The sequence below is a fragment of the Papio anubis genome, chromosome 12 (assembly GCF_008728515.1).
Source record: "Papio anubis isolate 15944 chromosome 12, Panubis1.0, whole genome shotgun sequence".
Classification (NCBI taxonomy): domain Eukaryota; kingdom Metazoa; phylum Chordata; class Mammalia; order Primates; family Cercopithecidae; genus Papio; species Papio anubis.
The window spans coordinates 60,537,757-60,555,055 of record NC_044987.1 but is presented as its reverse complement, the minus strand read 5'-3'; the positions used below and the strand labels follow the sequence as shown (position 1 = coordinate 60,555,055).

Sequence of the window (17,299 nt, the reverse complement as noted above, 5' to 3'; positions counted from 1 at the left end):
AATTATTTGTACTTGAGGTCTTGGCTAAGTGGGGCTGAAATCAACAAAAGGTCTTGGACTGTTGGTTCACAGATCATCCTAGGAAGCCTGCCCTCTTGATATCTATCATACTTACCTCTTATGACATGACCCAGTCCTTTAAAAAAAAAGTATCTCTCTTTCTTTATTCATTCTTTGGAGGCTTGAAGTGAATTTGGCACCGTTTATTAAATACCTTCTAGCCTGTGTCTTTTACCACTTCTTCAACATTTGGTTCTGACTGCATCCATTTCAACTTTGTCTGCTCTTTTCCAGGTTGCTTTAATAACGTTAAATAGTCCAAATTATTTTCTCTCTCTTCTTGGAGGTTTTTTTACTACTTCTGAGGTCTGGGCTATACAATTTTTTATGACTCTGTTCCTACTGGCAAGAGCTGCCATCAAAGACCCCTAAATTTGTTTACAGGTTTGGCTGGCATAGTTTTCCCTAAAAAGGAAGCTGTTGGAACCTTAGTGTTTAGTTTATGTACTATTCTGTCATCAGCTGTCCTCATCACTTCGAGTAATTCGTGGAACTGGGCAACCTCCTCCCAGTTCACACCGCCACTGGGTGCTGCCATATTTGACAAACAAAAATTATACTTTCTTACTCATTAGATATTAATATATTCCCATCTAACATATGTGGAAATCAAGGCTTAGAAAGGCCAAAAGCACAGAACCAGTAACTTGCCTGGATTTAAACCCAGTTCTGCCTGACAAGTATTTTCAGTTATATAGGGTCTTATTTTAAGTCCTTCAGCCAAATTTGAACTTTTAAACCTTTATACATTAGAGTACAACTGTGCTAAAAAATGTTCTTTAGAAGGTTTGAAAATAAGCTGTGACTTTAGCTCTCATAGTGACAGTACTTCAATTCTTTTAAACCTAAAAATGTGCTTTATCTCTTTCTGATGCCCCAGAGAGTTGGTTCCTCTTTCAGCACTTGACACATACCTCATGTTACTTAGTGCTCTGGTCTCGAATGATCTATTCCTGTGGCAGTTTCTCTTCCCTCTGACAGTGCGTTCCTTCTGGATGGGGACTGTGTTCTTTATTTCTTTAGCACCCACTGCAAGGCCTGCCATATGGGAGACATTCCGTCATGATTGAAAGAATGACAGGTTCTTGACTATCACTATACAATCCAATTGTGTGGTATACATTTCCTAAATTAATAAAAGTCCTTTTAATGAATTAATTAAAAAACTATTGATTGAGCCTCTTCTTGCTATGTGGTGAGCACTGCACTAGACATTCTGGGAGATACTAAGGTGAACCTCCTAGTTTCAGGGAACACACACACACACAGAGTGAATGCACACATACATGCATGTACATACACACCAAGAAACATAATTGTAACATAATGTGAAAGATAAACTGCAGTTACAGCTCAAAGAGGCTGAGTAGCATAGTAATTTACAGTAGTGCTTCTCAAAGTACCATTCTGAGAAGATGTCAGGAGCTTATGCCAAAATATACATTAATAATTTGTTTCCTTCATTAGGAAAGTCTTGATATTAAGAAAAAAACATGGCTGAATCAAATGGTTTGTTTAGTGACTGGTTGCACATTTCTCGTGGACCAATGACAATTAGGCTGTTCACTGGCAGCTTGTCTATGGACCGTACTTGAAGTAATATGTGGTTAAGAGTACAAGCTCTACCCACAGAATGGGAGAAAATATTTGCAAGCTATCTAGCTGACAAGGGATTAATAACCAGAATATATAAGGAGCTCAAACAACTCTATAGCAAAAAATATCTAATAATCTAATTTAAAAATGGGCAAAAGATCTGAATAGACATTTCTTAAAAGAAGATGTACAAATGGCAAACAGGCATATGAAAAAGTGCTCAACATCACTGATGGTCAGAGAAATGCAAATCAAAACTACAGTGAGATATCATCTCACCCCAGTTAAAATGGCTTTTATCCAAAAGACAGGCAATAACAAGTGTTGACAAGGATGTGGAGAAAAAGGAACCTTTATACACTGTTGATGAGATTGAAAATTAGTACAACCACTATGGAGAACAGTTTGGAAGTTCCTCAAAAAACTAAAAATAGAGCTACCATATGATCTAGCAATCTCACTGCTAGGTATAAACCCCAAAGAAAGGAAATCAGTATATCGAAAAGGTATCTGCACTCCTGTGTTTCTTGCAGCACCATTCACAATAGCCAAGATTTGGAAGCAACTGAAGTGTCTGTCAACAGGTGAATGGATAAAGAAAATGTACATATACACAATACTATTCACCCATAAAAATGAATGAGATCCTGTCATTTGCAACAACATAGATGGAACTGGAGGTTATTATGTTATGTGAAATAAGGCAGGCACAAAAAGACAAACATTCATGTTCTCATTTTTTTGTGGGTGCTAAAATTAAAAACAATTGAACCCACAGAGATAGAGAGTAGTATGATGGTTACCAGAGGCTGGGAAGGGCAGTGGGGGCTCGAGGAGAAGTGGGGATGGTTAATGGGTACCAAAAAATAGAAAGATTGAAAAAGATCTAATATTTGATGGCACAACAGGGTGACTATAGTCGATAATTTAATTGTACATTTACAGATAACTAAAAGAGTATAGTTGGATTGTTTGTAACACAAAAGATAAATGCTTGAGATGATGGATATCCCATTTACCCTGATGTGATTATTATGCATTGTAGTCCTGTATCAAAATATCCCATATACCCTATAAATATATATACCTGCTATGGACCCACAAAAATTAAACATTAAAAAAGAGTACAAGCTCTGGAATCAAACTGTTGGCATTCATATTCTGGTTCTATCAGTTATTAGCAATATGACCTTGGGAAATTCTGAGCCTCAGTTTCCTCTTCTATATAATGAGGATGATAATTTTTTCTGTTTCTTTGAGCTCTGAAAATGAAACAAGATGGTACTTGACAGCACTTAGCACAGACACTGGCACATTGTAAACATTCTGTTACTAATTTTATTGTTGCAATAATTCAGAATTTTTTTCATCTGACAGGAATTAGAGATAGCTTCTTAAAAGTTGGTGGCAAAGAACATTAAATGTCATTCACAGAATGTTACTATCATACCTACAGTGGGGTCAGTTCCTTGGAATAGTGTTTGAAATTTTTAGGACTTTTTAGAGATGCTGCTTTTACAGTGAAGGGCACTGAATTTCCTGCTTTTCATCAACTAACCGCGGAAGTGCTGTTTTCCCTTTGGCTTTTACTTTTGCCACGTAGCTAGGTTTCTGGTTCCCCCACAGTTGGTATGTTCACATAAGATTAGGGTCATTTTAGAGGAAATAGTTTCAATGTTTTGTTTGTTTGTTTGTTTGAGTCAGAGTCTTGCTCTGTCGCCCAGGCTGGAGTGCTGTGGCACGATCTCGGCTCATTGCAGCCTCTGACTCTTGGGTTCAAGCGATTCTCAAGCCTCAGCTTCCTGAGTAGCTGGGACTATGCCTGGCTAATTTTTGTATTTTTAGTAGAAACGGAGTTTCACTATGTTGGCCAGGCTGGTCTCAAACTCCTGACCTCAAGTGATCCGCCCACCTTGGCCTCCCAAAGTGCTAGGATTACAGGTATGAGCCACCGTGCCCAGCGTAGTTGCAATGTTTATAGGGTAGTTGTGGTAAGAAGCTAGTTTATTTTACATCTGGCTAAGTGGTCAGTGCTGCATGATTGTATACTCCCGGATTATAAATTTAAAAACTATGTAGTCCAAAAAAAAAAAAAGTTTCTTTAAAAAACGCAGCTGTAAAATGCCCTGGCTGCATTTGAGTGAAAACAGGAAGGCAGTTACATTTGTTGAGCACCTACTATCACTGAGGCACTCTGAACAAGCTAAGTACATTTTTCGTGTATTATTTAACTCAAACACCTTGTACATAGTAGATCAAAGTATCAACGCTGGAGCCAGACTGCCTGAGCTTTACTCTTGCTCCACTGCATTCTTACTGTATGACATTGGGCACTTTGCTTAACTTCTTTGTGTCTTGGTTTCCTCATCTGTAAAATGGGATTGCTAAAAGCACCTACCTTAAAAGGCTACAGTGAAAATTAAGGGAGCTATTATGTATAATGTATCTAGAACTATGTCCAGCAACTGTTGGCTGCTATTATTATTACTACTGCTATTACTATTATTATAGAAGCTTGCCCATAGTCCTACACCTAGTAAGTGGCAAGTTCTGGAGTTAAACCTACTTTTTTTTCCTGATTCTCTATTCTTCTAACCGGTTCTCCACACAGCATTTAGGGTGATCTTTCTAGATGGAAATATGATTATGTCACTCTTCTGCTTGAAATCCTTTGATGGCTTCCTACTCCCTTAGGATCACAATAAAAGTTTCTCATGTAGCTTCCTAGGTGCTCCAGGGCCTGCCTTACCTCTTTCATACTTCCCTCCCCACCTCCCTCTACTTCCAGTTACACTGGCTTTGTTTTTGTCCCTTTCCACCTCAGGACCTTTGCATATACTCTTCCTCTCTTCATCTAACTAGCCTCTACCTTTTTCTTAGATGCCATCTTTTTTTATTTTGAGATGGAGTCTTGCTCTATCGCCCAGGCTAGAGTGCAGTGGTGCGATCTTGGCTCACTGCAACCTCTACTGCCCGGATTCAAGCAATTCTCCTGCCTCAGCCTCCCAAGTAGCTGAGATTACAGGCGCCTGCCACCACGCCCAGCTAATTTTTGTATTTTTAGTAGAGATGGGGTTTCACCATCTTGGCCAGGCTGGTCTTGAACTCCTGACCTCGTGATCCACCCACCTCGGCCTCCCAAAGTGCTGGGATTACAGGCGTGAGCCACCCCGCCTAGCCTCTTTATTTATTTATTTTTTATTTTTTTGTTTGTTTTCTTATGTCTCGAATATTACTTCCTCAGGGAACCTCATTAAGTTAGGTCTTTATGTTATACATTAGAAGAAGTAAAAGGTATTTAACTGCCCTTTCATAACATGCACTTCTTGCTCTATAATTACTTGACTATTATTGGTCTTTTCTATTAGACTCTAAGCTCTGTAAGGCAAGGATTGTTTCTGTCTTCATTAGTGGTCTAAGCCTAAGATCTTGCCTAGTACCTGACGCAGTAGGCACTGAATAAAGACTTGTTGATTTGGATTGAATTCTAACAGGCATGGCGGACATAATTCCTAGAACAGCAGGATGAATGTGCTGCTTTTTGCCTCTTTGCTGGCTCTTTGCCCCAAACAGCTCAGAGCATAAAGAGCTGTTTGTTTTTAGCAACTCAGTTCTCTGCATTGATTGAGGTTTTCAGACTGTCGTATTGTTAGGCAATCTCACTCTTCAGCCTTTCAGAGATGAAATTCTTTTCTTCTGATTTTCATTTCATCTTAATCCATCTTTCCTCGGGGGAGGGTGGGTAGGGATGATGGCCGTGACCTTCAGATGGAATTGGGCTAGACAGCAGGATGCCAGCTTTTGTTCTCTAAATGGTTTGCACTGCTGCAACTACAACTCACCCAGGAGAGGCGAGGAAGAGGCCTCTCAAGTGGGTCCCTTAATTTGCCTGCATCCTTTGCCTAGCAGCTGCCTGAGGAGATGGAAATCTCACTCATCTGGGAGCAGCTTCCAAGTCTGAAGTTGAACCAGCCCCTGTGTTCTGAGAGTAAAAGCATCATTCAGCATCCCTCGCTATGAGGCTACTCTTCTCTTTTTAAAACATCTACTTACATTTTTAAAAATTGAGATATAACTTGTATAAAGTGAAGCTCCCCAGCACCCCAGCAGACTTCCTCGTGTCCCTTTCTTGGCAATACTCCCCCTAAATAGCATTATTTTGTCATGTTATATTGACTCCTGAAATTCTTTCATTTATTTCCTTCCATTTTGCTGTCTGATCATCAAAGCAATGTTTATTGCAGAAAATTTGGAAGGTACAAAATAGTGTAGATACTAAAAATAAAAATAAAAAATAAAAAAACCCATATGTACTCTTACATACATGAAGGCCTGTTCTACATCTTGATAAATCACTACCTCCTGTGAGGCTTTCCCTGAGTCCCCCTTTCCTCCCCTTCTTGTCCCTATAGTATTTGGCACAAAGCTGTTATTGCCTTTGTCTTACTGTAGTACAATGTTTGTATACTTACTTATCTCTTTAAAACACTCACAGTGAGCTCCTTGAAAGCATAGACCTTTTTTTTTTTTTTTTGAGACTGAGCCTTGCTCTGTCGCCCAGGCTGGAGTGAGATAGCATGATCTTGGCTCACTGCAACTTCTACCTCCCACGTTCAAGTGATTCTTCTGCCTCAGCCTCCTGAGTAGCTGGGACTACAGACGCTTGCCACCACACCCAGCTAATTTTTGTATTTTTAGTAGAAACAGGTTTTCACCATGTTAGCCAGGCTGGTCTCAAACTCCTGACTTCAGGTGATCTACCTGCCTCGGCCTCCCAAAGTGCTGGGACTACAGGCGTGAGCCGGGTGGCCGACATTTTTTTTTTCTTTAAATAGAGACAGCGTCTAACTAGGTTGCCCAGGCTAGTCTTAAACTTCTGGGCTCAAGCAATCCTCCTGTCTTGGCCTCCCAAAGTGCTCACATTATAGGTGGGAGCTACCACGCCTGGCTGCATAGACTTTTTTTTTTTTTTTTTTTTGAGATGGAGTCTTGCTCTGTTGCCCAGGCCGGAGTGCAGTGACATGGTCTCAGCTCACTACAACCAACACCTCCCAGGTTCAAGCGATTCTCCTGCCTCAGCCTCCTGCATAGCTGGGATTACAGGCGGCTGCCACCACACCAGGCTAATTTTTGTATTTTTAGTAAAGACGGAGTTTCACCATGTTGACACTGGTCTTGAACTCCTGACCTCAGGTGATGCACCTGCCTCAACCTCCCAAAGGGCTGGGCTTACAGGCGTGAGCCATCACATGCATAGACTTCTTATTGCCCATCAGGGTGCCTAGAACAGAGCAGGCTGTTAGTAAATATTTGTTGAGTGAATGAGTAAACAAATCAATGACATTTTGCTGAAGTAAGTGTTAAAGAATAAAACCCATTATTAGTGGCAGGAATGGACAATTCTCACTTTAGTCAGTCAGTCCTATCTGCAGAATGCCAAAAAAGAAAAATAGTATTTTAGGGTGTTTTTACTTTTCTGAAACACAATTACTTCACTTGAACATCCATAAGAAGTCTATGATTGTGTCCCCATTTTTTATGTTGGAAGGTTATTACTGTATTTGAATCAGAAGAAGAGGAGATCAGAGATAATGCTAAAAAGCAGGAGGGATGTTATTTAGAAAAACCACCTGAAAGAATTTGCAGTACCTTGCATTTACTGGCTGTATTTACTGTATGCCAGGCAATTACTTATGTAATCTCATTTAATCATTGCAACAACTCTATGAATTAAGTATTATTATTTTCAATTTATAGCGGAAGAAATGTAGACTCAGAAACCTGAATTTCCAAATTCAAATAGGTAATAATTGGCAGAGCCAATATCTAACTCCAGGACTGACTGTCATGTCTCTAGTCCATTTACTGTTACTTCTAAACTCCTGATCTCATGATCCACCTGCGTCAGCCTCCCAAAGTGCCGAGATTACAGGCGTGAGCCACCGCGCCTGGCCTATTACACTAAACTTCTTTTGTAGAGGTCTACCTATAGAGGGCCATGCCCCTTGCTATTAAGTGATGATTTTGTGACACATGAAAATTTAGGAATCTTTTTTCATTTATCTTCAGTTTGATGAACTTTTTGATAAGATGAACACAACACTACTACCATATTTCCATGTAGCCATTAGTCAGGTCTTACCTCATTAACACACCAGTTCTCACAATTCTCTGTTGATATAGGTCTAGATCGTTATCTTGTTTATACCTGAAGAAACTGAGGCCTAGAGGGGTAAGTGACTTACCTGAGTAAATATTGCTAATAAGTTGCAGCGCAGACACTTGACTCCTGTTCCGTGTTATTTTCACTGCAACATGTAGGCTTGCTGAAGTCGATTTTAGTAAGCATAAACTCTAACCTGGGAGAAGCTGCCCCTCAGGGGAAAATTAACAACGTCTGGAGGTAGTTTTGACTGTCACCACTTGGGGTATACTACAGATGTCCAGTGGGTAGAGGGATGTATATGGATATGTAGGTCAGCCCCTACAACAAAGAATTATCTGGTCTAAAATGTCAGTAGCACTGAGGTTGAGAAATCCTGTTCTAGAACAATTAATTTTCATGCCTTATTTCTCCAGAACAGATTAAATACCCAAGGTTAACCTCCAAAGCATACCTAGTGATGAGCTTGATTCTCTTTTTCTTTCTTTCTTTTTTTTTCTTTTTCTTTTTTTTTTTTTGAGACAAGGTCTCCCTCTGTTGCCCATGCTGGAGTACAGTGGTGCAATCTTGGCTCACTGCATCCTTGACCTCCTATGCTCAAACAATCTGCCCACCTCAGCCTCCTGAGTAGCTGGGGCTACAGGTGTGTGCCACCACACCTAGTTAATTTTTGTGTATTTATAGAGACAGAGTTTCACTGTGTTGCCCAGGCTGGTCTTGAATTCCCAAGCTCAAGCCATCCAGCTGCCCTGGCCTCCCAAATTGCTGGGATTACAGGTGTGTGCCACCACACCTGGCCGCTTGATTCTTTTAGAATGGGCTATTCTTCAGTAGCAACAAATTATTTATTAATCACCAGGTTTTATTCAGAGTATTGTATTAAGTATGATTAGAGATGCAGAACTGCATTAAACATGGTGTATTTGTTTAAGGAGTTTAGAGACTTTTGAAGGAGATAAGAGGGATCTAGTTACTTTGCTCCTGGTTGCAGATAAGCATCCCCTACATTCTGGAAACTATCACATGCAGTACTGGCTATACTTATGGACTACTATGATTGAAGTGGCTGCTGGCTTCAGTGAACACTCACTATAGTTGACTCTTCCTTCCCACAGTTATGCGATGCCAACCAAAACCATGGAAGTGTTACATTTGCAGGACCAAGGGAGCAAAATGTTACTGGACTCAGTGCTTACCACCCATGAGCGAGTGGTTCAGGTAGGCACTCCAGGAGAATAAAAAATGTATTTGCTTCTCCTGGTTCTTTTCTCTGTCCACTTTTTCACTTTCTGTTATGCTCTTTTCTTTCTTGAATAATGGTATTCTCCAGTGTTCAGTTATTGATGCCTCCATCTCTCCTTTTATAATACCTTCCCCCTATGCAGTTTCATTCATTCCTTAGGCCTCAGTGACCATCATTTAATACTGATAACCCCCAGATGTATACATCTCTAGTCCTGATCTGTTGGCTGAGGCTTGAAACCTGATACCCAGTTGTCTACTGGCCTTCTCGACTTTGATCCACAGGAGTCCTCCCTGCACTCCATCTATGCAAAATTAGTTGTAGAGGGACTGATTTTCCTGTTTTTCTGTAACCCTCCCCACCTTTGAGCCTAATGTGTCACCCTTCTTTGTCTTCTGATACCCATTCATTCACCAAATTCTATAGCTTCTACGTCCTAAAAATCTTTCAGATTCATCCACTTCACTTTACCCCCATACCAAGTGATCATGTCATTTTCCTGCTTGAAACCCCTCAGTGGCTGCCTTCCTTTGATCTCTAGTAGTTGTCCTCTTTTCTTCCTGCAGATAATGATGGGTGCCAACCACACTACCATAAGGGCACCCAGAGGTATTAAAAATACACAGCTTGCCAGCTTTACCATCATCACTTTTAATAAGGTGAATTGATATCATAAATGGGCTGCATCATACAATTTACCAATTTGAAGTATACAATAAAAATGGTTTTTAGTATATTCAAGGAAGTTGCTTCCCTTCATCCCACAATCAATTTTAGAACATTTTCCTTTTTTTTTTTTTTTTTTTTTGAGACAGGTCTTGCTCTGTCGCCAGGCTGGAGTGCTGTGGCGGATCTCAGCTCACTGCAAGTTCCGCCTCCGGGTTCCCGCCCTCTCCTGCCTCAGCCTCCCGGTAGCTGGGACTACAGGCGCCATACCTGCGCCCGGCTAGTTTTGTATTTTTAGTAGAGGCGGGGTTTCACGTGTTAGCCAGGATGGTCACCGATCTCCTGACCTCGTGTGATCCGCCCGTCTCGTGCCCCAAAGTGCTGGGATTACAGGCTTGAGCCACAGCGCCCGGCCTAGAACGTTATTTTCATCCGCGCTAAAGAACCATGCACCCATTAGCAGTCACTCCTGTTTCTTGGTCACCCTAACCCCTTGCAGCCACTAATCTAGTTTCTTTTTTTTTTTTTTTTTTTTTTTTTTTTTTTTTGAGGCCGAGGTCTACGGCTCTATCCGCCGGGCTGGAGTGCAGTGGCGGATCTCAGCTCACTGCAAGCTCCGCCTCCCGGGTTCCCGCCATTCTCCTGCCTCAGCCTCCCGAGAGTAGCTGGGACTACAGGCGCCAGCCACCTCGCCCGGCTAATTTTTTATTTTTAGTAGAGGCCCGGGGTTTCACTGTGCTAGCCAGGATGGTCTCGATCTCCTGACCTCATTGATCCAGCGTCTGGCCTCCAAAGTGCTGGGATTACAGGCTTGAGCCACCGCGCCCGGCCCACTAATCTAGTTTCTATCTCTGTGGATTTATCTCTTCATTTAAATGGAATTGTACATTAAATGGCCTTTTTTGTCAGGCTTCTTTCACGTAGAGGAATGTTTTCAAGGTTCATCTCTGTTGTATTGGTACTTCATTCCTTTTTATTGCCAAATAATATTCCATGGTATGGGCATCACCCTTTTTTTATCCACTCAAGGAACATACAGCAAGGTAATAAAATGAATGTTAAATTTAAGTCTAAATATGCTAATTTAAAAAATAACTAAGTATAATATTTGGCTTTTAAAATATTATCAGGACTAAATTATTTGTAATATATCCTGTGACAGATCTGACATGCCAGAAGCCCATAGAATAGTTTGAATGCTTTAGGTTGGTACTCAGGTGCTTTCATGATTCTTCTCCTGCTTTTCCTCTTCACAGCCCATTTACTCCAGCCACACATGGAGCTAGGTATTTTGGTTTTTTTTTGGGAGACGCAATTTCACCCTTGTTGCCCAGGCTGGAGTGCAATGGCAGATCTACGTCGCAGCCTCTAGCCATAATGTTCAAGTGAGTCCTGCTCAGCCTCCTGAGTAGCTGGGATTACAGGCATGCCACCATGCCCAACTAATTTTGTGTTTTTTTTTTTTTTTTTTTGAGGCCAGGTCGCTCTGTCGCCAAGCTGGAGTGCAGTGGCTGATCCTAGCTCACTGCAAGCTCCGCCTCCTGGGTTCACGCCATTCTCCTGCCTCCAGCCTCCCGAGTAGCTAGACTACAGAAGCCACTTCCTCGCCCGGCTTATTTTTGTATTTTTAGTAGAGGTGGGGTTTCACCATGGTCTCGATCTCCTGACCTTGTGATCCACTTCCGCCTGCGGCCTCCCAAAGTGCTGGGATTTGGGCGTGAGCCACAGCGCCCGGCAATTTTGTGTTTTTGTAGAGATGGGATTTCTCCGTGTTGGTCAGGCTGGTCTCAGGCTTCCTTGGACCTCAGGTGATCAGCCCACCTCACGTCCTCCCAAAGGTGCTGGGATTACACAGATGTGAACCACTGTGCCCACATTAATGGAGCTAGTTTTAATTTCCTAACACTCTTATGCCCCCACATTTTACTGAATGTTGTTTCCTCTGCCTTTGAAATCCTCCACATGACTGTTGAATTCTCCTAGTTTACTCCTGTTTTTCTTCAAGATTTCACCAAGATACTAACGCTTCTGGAAGCTTTTTTTGACCTTCCTTGGTTGAGTTGGGTATGAATTTTTCTTGTGGGTCCTTGCAGCCCCCCTGCCTGCCCTTTTACCATACATCTGATTCACCTTGGTGTTCTTAGCACAGTGTTTGACACCAGTCAGGTCCTGGTATGCGTGGATATGGGCAAAACTGAGTTGAATCAGAAAGTCAGTGTGCCCAGGCAGGTGGTTCACGCCTGTAATCCCAGCACTTTGGGAGAATAAGGCAGTCAGATCACTTGAGGTGAGGAGTTTGAGACCAGCCTGGCCAACATGGTGAAACTCTGTCTCTACTAAAAATACAAAAATTAGCCATGCCAGGCGTGGTGGTGTATGCCTGTAATCCCAGCTACTCAGGAGGCTGAGCCAGGAGAATTGCTTGAACCCGGGAGGTGGAGGTTGCAGTGAGCCAGGATCGCGCCATTGAACTCCAGCCTGGGCAACAAGAGTGAAACTCCATCTCAAAAACAAAACAAAACAAAAACAAAAATTAGCCAGCTGTTATCTCAGCTGCTTGGGAGGCTGAGGCAGGAGAATTGCTTGAGCCTGGGAGGCGGAGGTTTCAGTGAGCAGAGATGGTGCCACTTCACTCCAGCCTGGGGGTAACAGAGCAAGACTTCGTCTCAAAAAAAATAAATAAATAAATAAGAAAGTCAGCCTGCGCTGGGTGCCATGGTTCATGCCTGTAAACCTAGCACTTTTGGAGGCCAAAGTGGGAGGACTGCTTGCAGCCAGGAATTTGACTAGTCTGGGCAACATAGCAAGACCCTGTTTCTACCAAAAACTAAAAATAAAAAATTAGCCGGGACTGGGGGCACGTGCTTGTAGTCCCAACTACTCTGGAGGCTGAGGTGGGAGAATCACTTGAACCCAAGAGTTCAAGGCTGCAGTGAGCTATGATTGTTCCGCTGCACTCCAGCCTGGGCAACTGAAAGAGACCCTGAACTTTAAAACCTCTTGGTCCAGTAATGACATCTAATGCCCACAGGAGCAGATATTGGCAGTGACCATCTCAGCACCTTGCAGAAGGCAGGAGAAATCCCGTAGAGGCCAGGCTGAGAAACCAGTTTTGGTATTAATCTTCCACCCTTGGGCTCTCCAGACTCTACTGGAGCTGGCATTTGAACCCATACCATGTCTGCCCAGTTACCTCCTTTTCAGCTCCTCCCACCTCTTAGAGCGCCTTCTTTCATTTTGCAGATCAGCGGTTTGAGTGCTACGTTTGCAGAAATTTTCTTGGAAATAATCCAAAGCAGTCTTCCTGAAGGAGTCAGACTGTCAGTGAAGGAGGTAGGTGCTGGTTTGAGAAGAGGCCCCTGCTGGCCTGCATATGCTCAAAATAAGGATAAGAACATCTGGGCTGGGCGCGGTGGCTCACGTCTGTAATCCCAGCACTTTAGGAGGCCGAGGCGGGTGGATCACGAGGTCAGGAGATCGAGACCATCCTGGCTAATATGGTGAAACCCCGTCACTACTAAAAATACAAAAATTAGCCAGGCGTGGTGGTGGGCGCCTGTAGTCCCAGCGACTTGGGAAGCTGAGGCAGGAGAATGGCGTGAACAAGGGAGGTGGAGCTTGCAGTGAGCCGAGATCGTGCCACTGCACTCCAGCCTGGGCGACAGAGCGAGACTCCATCTCAAAAAAAGAAAAAAAAAAAGAACACATCTGGACTGGCTTTAGAAAGAACAGAGAAATGTGGATAATGTGGCCTAAATAATAATCAGAAAAGTTGTATACTCTGATGACACTGTGATCATTAGTCCAGCTTCTGAGGCATCAGGGATGATGCTTTGTGGCCTACAAGTGCTGAGTTTCAACACAGCATCCTGATGTTGGTGGTGAGCCTATGAGGCCCCAGAATTCTCTCCTTTCAGACAGTTGTGTGGAAGAAAGAACATGGGTTAAGATAGTATATGGTGTAATAAATCAGAACACAAATAGGAAAATATATGTTAGAGAAAAGGTTCCTGGATCTTCAAGTCTTGACTGTAGCTTGACTAAATATATTTCATAAAGAATGCTAGTCAATAGGATGTTTGGTCAGGCATGGAAAACTTGGAGAACATTAGGAATCTTAGCCTAAATACTGAGTATTTGGGTCCAATTGCCAAGATGATCCTTCTTATGACACAGATGTATAAGGTCATCTTAGATTGGTACCATTTGCTCCATCCAGTTCTGCTTGTTCTGAGTCTATGCTTGTCAAGCTTCTTCTGGTTAGTATTTGGGCTTCATACAGATCTGGGTACAGAGACACTACGTGCTGGTCATGCTGCCTTAAAACAGTCCAATCCCTGTTTGTTTTATTTCCTATGTAAATAATTTTGGTATTCTCTCTCTCTCTTTTAAATGCTTCTATTGTGATAGTTATAGCATTTTGACATTAAATCTTCATATATCTGTCTTTTCTAACTAGACTGCAAGTTCACTGAAAGCAAGGAGGAAATCTGATTCAAGTTTGAATCCCCTATGCTATACTATACTATAAGTCTGCTACATAGTAGATAATAAAAGTTACTTGAATCTGAATGATTCTCTACAGAGCTGGTTCATGGTCCCTTTCTGGATGCTGTGCATATCTGGATAACTAAAAGCTCTGCAGTGATTTCCACTTATTTTCTTTTTCTTCTCCTTAGCACACTGAAGAAGATTTCAAGGGACGATTCAAAGCTCGACCAGAACTGGAAGAACTGTTGGCCAAGTTGAACTAGCTACTGTAGACTCTTTCATGCCCGCAATGGTCATATTGAGTGCCAAGGAGAAGAGCTTACTGGGTAGTCAGAGTTCATCAGGAGACCTGACCCTTAGATTTCATAAGTACCCATTCCCATAGCCAGTAATGTCCTCACTCCTCTGTGGCATGGCTGTACTTGCCATTTGTTACCACTTATCTATGACGCAACCCTTGTTATCTTCCATCTAATAAAAATCTGCTGCTGATATGTATATATATGTGTGTGTGAGAGAGAGAAATTGGCCCATCCTGTGGAGTATCTTTAAGAGATTCTATATTCTGGCCAGGCACGGTGGTGCATCCCTCTAATCCCAGCACTTTGTGAGGCTGAGGCAGGAGGACTGCTTGAGGCCAGGAGCTTAAGACCAGCCTGGCAACATTCTGTCTTTACCAAAAACATTTTTTTTTTTTTGCGAGACGGAGTCTCGCTCTGTTGCCCAGGCTGGAGTGCAGTGGCATGATCTCGGCTCACTGCAAGCTCCGCCTCCCTTGTTCACGCCATTCTCCTGCCTCAGTCTCCTGAGTAGCTGGGACTACAGGTGCCTGCCACCACGCCTGGCTAATTATTTGTATTTTCAGTAGAGACGGGGTTTCACCGTGTTAGCCAGGATGGTCTCTATCTCCTGTCCTTGTGATCCGCCCACCTCGGCCTCCCAAAGTGCTGGGATTACAGGCGTGAGCCACAGCGCCCAGCCAAACATTTTTTTTTTAATTAGCTGGACGTGGTGGTATGCACTTATAGTCCCACTACTCGGGAGGCTGAGGCAGGAGAATTGCTTGAGCCCAGTAGTTCAAGACTGTAGGAGCTATGATTTTGCCATTGTACTCTAGCCTGGCTGACAGAGTAAGATCCTTTCTTTTTTTTTTTTAAAAAAAAGAGATTCTATTTTCTCTTTGCCTGATGCTTTAGCACAGAAGCACGTTCCCCTTCCACATTTCTCCAACTAGAGTGAATTCATCCTTTAAAGCAATCTGGCATAGTGTCCTGTAGTGAAGCAGAGGATCATAACATAAGTAAACTCTCTATGGGTGGAAGTTGGAGAGAGGGACATTTTGGCTTTGTACATGAAAAAACTCTCCAGATAGAAACAGATTCTGCCCATAAGTGAAATAAAATGCTTTGTGGGCGTAATAAGTGATTTATAAGTATTCAGGTAGATGTTACATAACTGCTAATTAAGTTACTCTGGATTGAGTTTAAGCAAAGACTTGAAAGTTGATCTTGGCCAGGTGTCAGTAAACTACTGCCCATGAACAAAATCCTACCCACTGCCTGTTTGTGTGGTTTTTAATAATATATTGAGGTGAAATTCATATATACAAAATTAAACTTTTTTTTTTTTTTAAACGGAGTCTCGCTGTGTCACCCAGGCTGGAGTGCAGTGGTGTGATCTTGGCTCACTGCAACCTCCGCCTCCTGGATTCAAGCAATTCTCCTGCCTCAGCCTCCCAAGTAGCTGGTACTACAGGCGCCCGCCAACACGCCCAGCTATTTTTATTTTTTTGAGATGAAGTCTTGCTCTTGTTGCCCCGGCTGGAGTGCAATGGTGCCATCTCGACTCACTGCAACCTCTGCCTCCTGTGTTCAAGCAATTCTTCTGCCTCAGCCTCCCGAATAGCTGGGATTACAGGTGCCTGCCACCACGCCCGGCTAATTTTTGTATTTTTAGTAGAGATGGGGTTTTACCATGTTGGCCAGGGTGGCCTTGAACTCCTGACCTCAGGCGATCCACCCACCTCAGCCTCCCAAAATCGCTGGGATTACAGGCATGAGCTGCCGCCGCACCTGACCTTAAACATTTTAAACTTGAGTAATTCAGTAGCATTTATTTAGTACATTCACAATGTTGTGCAGTCACCAGCTCTATCTAGTTCCAAAACCCCTCCGTTTTTTTTGAAATAAAGGTTTATAGGATCAGAGCCATGCGTATTCACTTACATACTGTCTCTGGTTGCTTTAATGCTACAATGGCAGAGTTGGGTAGCTGCATGTGTATTGCCTCTGTATCATATGGGCAATGGGCAGTGTCACATGTTTTCCATTTGGAAACCTGGAAAAAATAGCAGTATTTTCCAGTTGCTCAGTTGTTATCAATATATGGAAGCAGGAATCAGGATTTCATAAATTGACAAGACACTGGAGCTTAAGGACTTTAGGATCCAGCCAACCTAATTGTCTCTTTTAGCTAGTACAGGTTAGGAGCCCATAGAGGGCAATTCTTTGCCCAAGGTCATGGGATATGTCACTGGCAGAGGGGCAGCAGGATTCAAATCTCGATTCCTAATCCGTCTTTTTCTATCACATCACTCAGGGATGAGTCAGGCTTCTTACACAGGAGGCAGCTGGATTCTGTCACCTTGGAGCTCTTGTGTCACTGACCTAGTTGATGATTTATGCTCTCACCAGAGTCAGAGAGCTTTTGTTGCTCATGATTAGTTTGCCCTGAGACAAATGGAAGTTACTCTTAATGCCTTATCCTGGTAAGAAGGACTGGAGATATTCTGATTGCCAGAACCTCAGGGTTACAAAACAACTATGAGCTTTGACTCTTCTGGAGGGAGGTCCAGAAGGAAATGGATGTTCTTACGATCACATGGCAGTAAAACCACACGGAACACAAGTCTTCTGGCTCCAGGTTGAAAATGCCTTCTCTTCCCTCCCTGAGACAACCTGCTAAAGGAAAAGAGGCAAAGAAACCTGAGTTGTGCCTGGCTTCCACATTTATTCATTTCTAGCCCACTGAACTTCAGATTTCTGATCAGAAGAATGAGCATAATCCTTTTTTAGGGATTT

At 42.6% G+C, this 17,299-nt stretch overlaps 1 protein-coding gene and 1 pseudogene across 2 annotated transcripts in view; one reads left to right on the top strand and one right to left on the bottom strand.

The window, feature by feature from the left end:
* LOC101014834 (39S ribosomal protein L48, mitochondrial) overlaps window positions 1-14,719 on the top strand; it is an 82,045-nt gene extending 67,326 nt beyond the window's left edge. Inside the window, exons 6-8 of one of the 2 annotated variants that reach the window (XM_003910397.4) lie at window positions 8,935-9,037; window positions 12,972-13,061; window positions 14,408-14,719. In XM_003910397.4, the coding sequence (XP_003910446.1) occupies window positions 8,935-9,037; window positions 12,972-13,061; window positions 14,408-14,482 (268 nt within the window). In that variant the 3' untranslated portion in view covers window positions 14,483-14,719. The remainder of the gene's footprint in view (window positions 1-8,934; window positions 9,038-12,971; window positions 13,062-14,407) is intronic. The other variant, XM_031653154.1, reaches the window with a different exon arrangement.
* Window positions 164-1,320, bottom strand: LOC103877732 (annotated as a pseudogene).
* Window positions 14,720-17,299: the final 2,580 nt, after the last annotated feature.